The sequence below is a fragment of the Buceros rhinoceros genome, unplaced genomic scaffold (genome assembly GCF_000710305.1).
Source record: "Buceros rhinoceros silvestris isolate BGI_N320 unplaced genomic scaffold, ASM71030v1 scaffold12715, whole genome shotgun sequence".
In the NCBI taxonomy this organism is placed as follows: Eukaryota; Metazoa; Chordata; class Aves; order Bucerotiformes; family Bucerotidae; genus Buceros; species Buceros rhinoceros.
The window spans coordinates 8098-10003 of NW_010414609.1; the positions used below are offsets into that span (position 1 = coordinate 8098).

A 1906-nucleotide genomic window follows, 5' to 3' on the forward strand; every position below is an offset into this window, starting at 1 on the left:
CCCTCTTTCCCCCAGCATCCCAGCTGCTGCACAGCTGGTTTTGGTGGATCCTCCCACCACTGCAGACACTTACCCCTCAGGCTGTGGGAACCGGCTGAGGCATGGCCGGTTGTTCTGGTTTGCCACCTTTCTGCTCTGAAATGGGGGTGGTGGGCAAGATCTCTTCTTTGGGTTCCACAATGCTGACGTGGTCTGGCAGAGGCTTTTTGGGGCCAATCTTTCCACTTGGGTCCCAGGGCAACATAATCTTTACTTTGATCCCCAGTACTCCTGCAGAGAGCAACAGAACAACACAGGCTCATTCAACGCAAAATACCAAGAACAGGTTCATCAGGGACAAGTCCCAAGGTCACAAGATCTGCTAGTGCCACCAAAAGCATCTCCTGAAGATGCAGCTAATTAACTCAAATGTGCTGTGGCTTAAAAATCTAATTACTGATTTACATCAGTGTATTTACCTTTATCCAATTGGTTGCCTTTGCTAAGTGCAGCCTAGGACTATGAGAGAAAGGTGCTACACCAAGTCACACCAACCCTGGCTTAAACCTTCCCGGGATAACTCAGCTCACTGGGTTTTTTTTTTTTTCCCCCCACCCCTTCTCAGACAAATGCCTCAAAACCATCCAATGAGCAGAACCTCCTTATGAGAGAAAGGTGCTACACCAAGTCACACCAACCCTGGCTTAAACCTTCCCGGGATAACTCAGCTCACTGGGTTTTTTTTTTTTTCCCCCCACCCCTTCTCAGACAAATGCCTCAAAATCATCCAATGAGCAGAACATCCTGCCCAAGGCCACCTCGGTGCAGCACTGCAGCATGCGGCACTCAACAGGCTGCCATGGCACAGGGACATCCTTTCTGACTCGTCATCGTGTCATCACCGAAGGGGAGGTGGAGAAGAGCTTGGACTGTGCTAGCACCCCTACATCAGGCGTTCTTCAACGAAGGGGCAGAAGTCATTTGTGTTTTACCAGGGGGAAGGACCAGTGTAAGCAGGCCTGGCTGGTTTAACTGGCAAGACTTGCCAGGGCACAGCTACGGGTGAAAACTGTCTGTCATTTGCTTTTCTGTGGGTCTTGTAGCCCCCAGGTTCTGGCTGCTGACCCCTACGAACAAGAAAGCAGAATCCAAGCTGCCAATAGCTCTTAGCTTGATCCATACGCGTTTCATTTGTAAGTTGTTTTGCTGCCGACCTCACAGGCCACGGTACACAAGTGAGAGTATCTGGAAAATCTAAAGCCACGTTCTCTACTGGAAACACTACATCCTCCCCACTTGAAAGGCAGGTGACCTGGCACGACTACACAAAATCCTGTTGTCTGCTGAAGGCCCCTTCTCCCATTTCTCCCCTTTCCCGTTCGCATACCATGTGCAAATAAAAGTTCTACTTCAGATGTAATGTCCAAACACAGTGAGAACAAAAGCCCCCAAAAAAACCATTTTCAGAGACAGTGGCATGTCCAAATGACGCAAGTTACCACCCACAGGTGACAGAGGGATGCGAGGAGTTGAGATCTTCTACCTCTGAAGCACCAGAAGGAACTGACAGAGCTGCAGAGGGCACCCCAGCCACTCACCCTGCCGCAGGAGGACGTGACGCACGGCTGTGTCGACATAGTAGTTCACTGGGTCTCCGCTGTGGATCATCAAACCGTCCACAAACTTCATGGACTTGGCACGCTGGCCTCTGAGTTTGCCAGACACGACCACCTCACAGCCCTTGGCGCCGCTCTCCATGATGAAGCGGAGGACACCATAGCAGGCCCTGCAGGGGGAGAACACCAACCACAGCGTTGACTCCCACTCTGCCAAATCCACGTGGCTGAAGGTGGCCAACGTCAGGAGGACAATTCCCCATCCCTTCTCAGACAAATGCCTCTAAATCACTCAATGATGGCAGGAAGCC

At 51.3% G+C, this 1906-nt stretch overlaps 1 protein-coding gene across 1 annotated transcript in view; it reads right to left on the minus strand.

Annotated features, from left to right (window-relative positions):
* RPS3 (ribosomal protein S3) overlaps positions 1 to 1906 on the minus strand; it is a 2874-nt gene that overhangs the window by 500 nt on the left and 468 nt on the right. Inside the window, exons 2-3 of the mRNA XM_010137149.1 lie at positions 1578 to 1765; positions 70 to 270 (exon numbers count right to left, since the gene is read on the minus strand). Of these exons, the coding sequence (XP_010135451.1) occupies positions 77 to 270; positions 1578 to 1737 (354 nt within the window). The 5' untranslated portion in view covers positions 1738 to 1765 and the 3' untranslated portion in view covers positions 70 to 76. The remainder of the gene's footprint in view (positions 1 to 69; positions 271 to 1577; positions 1766 to 1906) is intronic.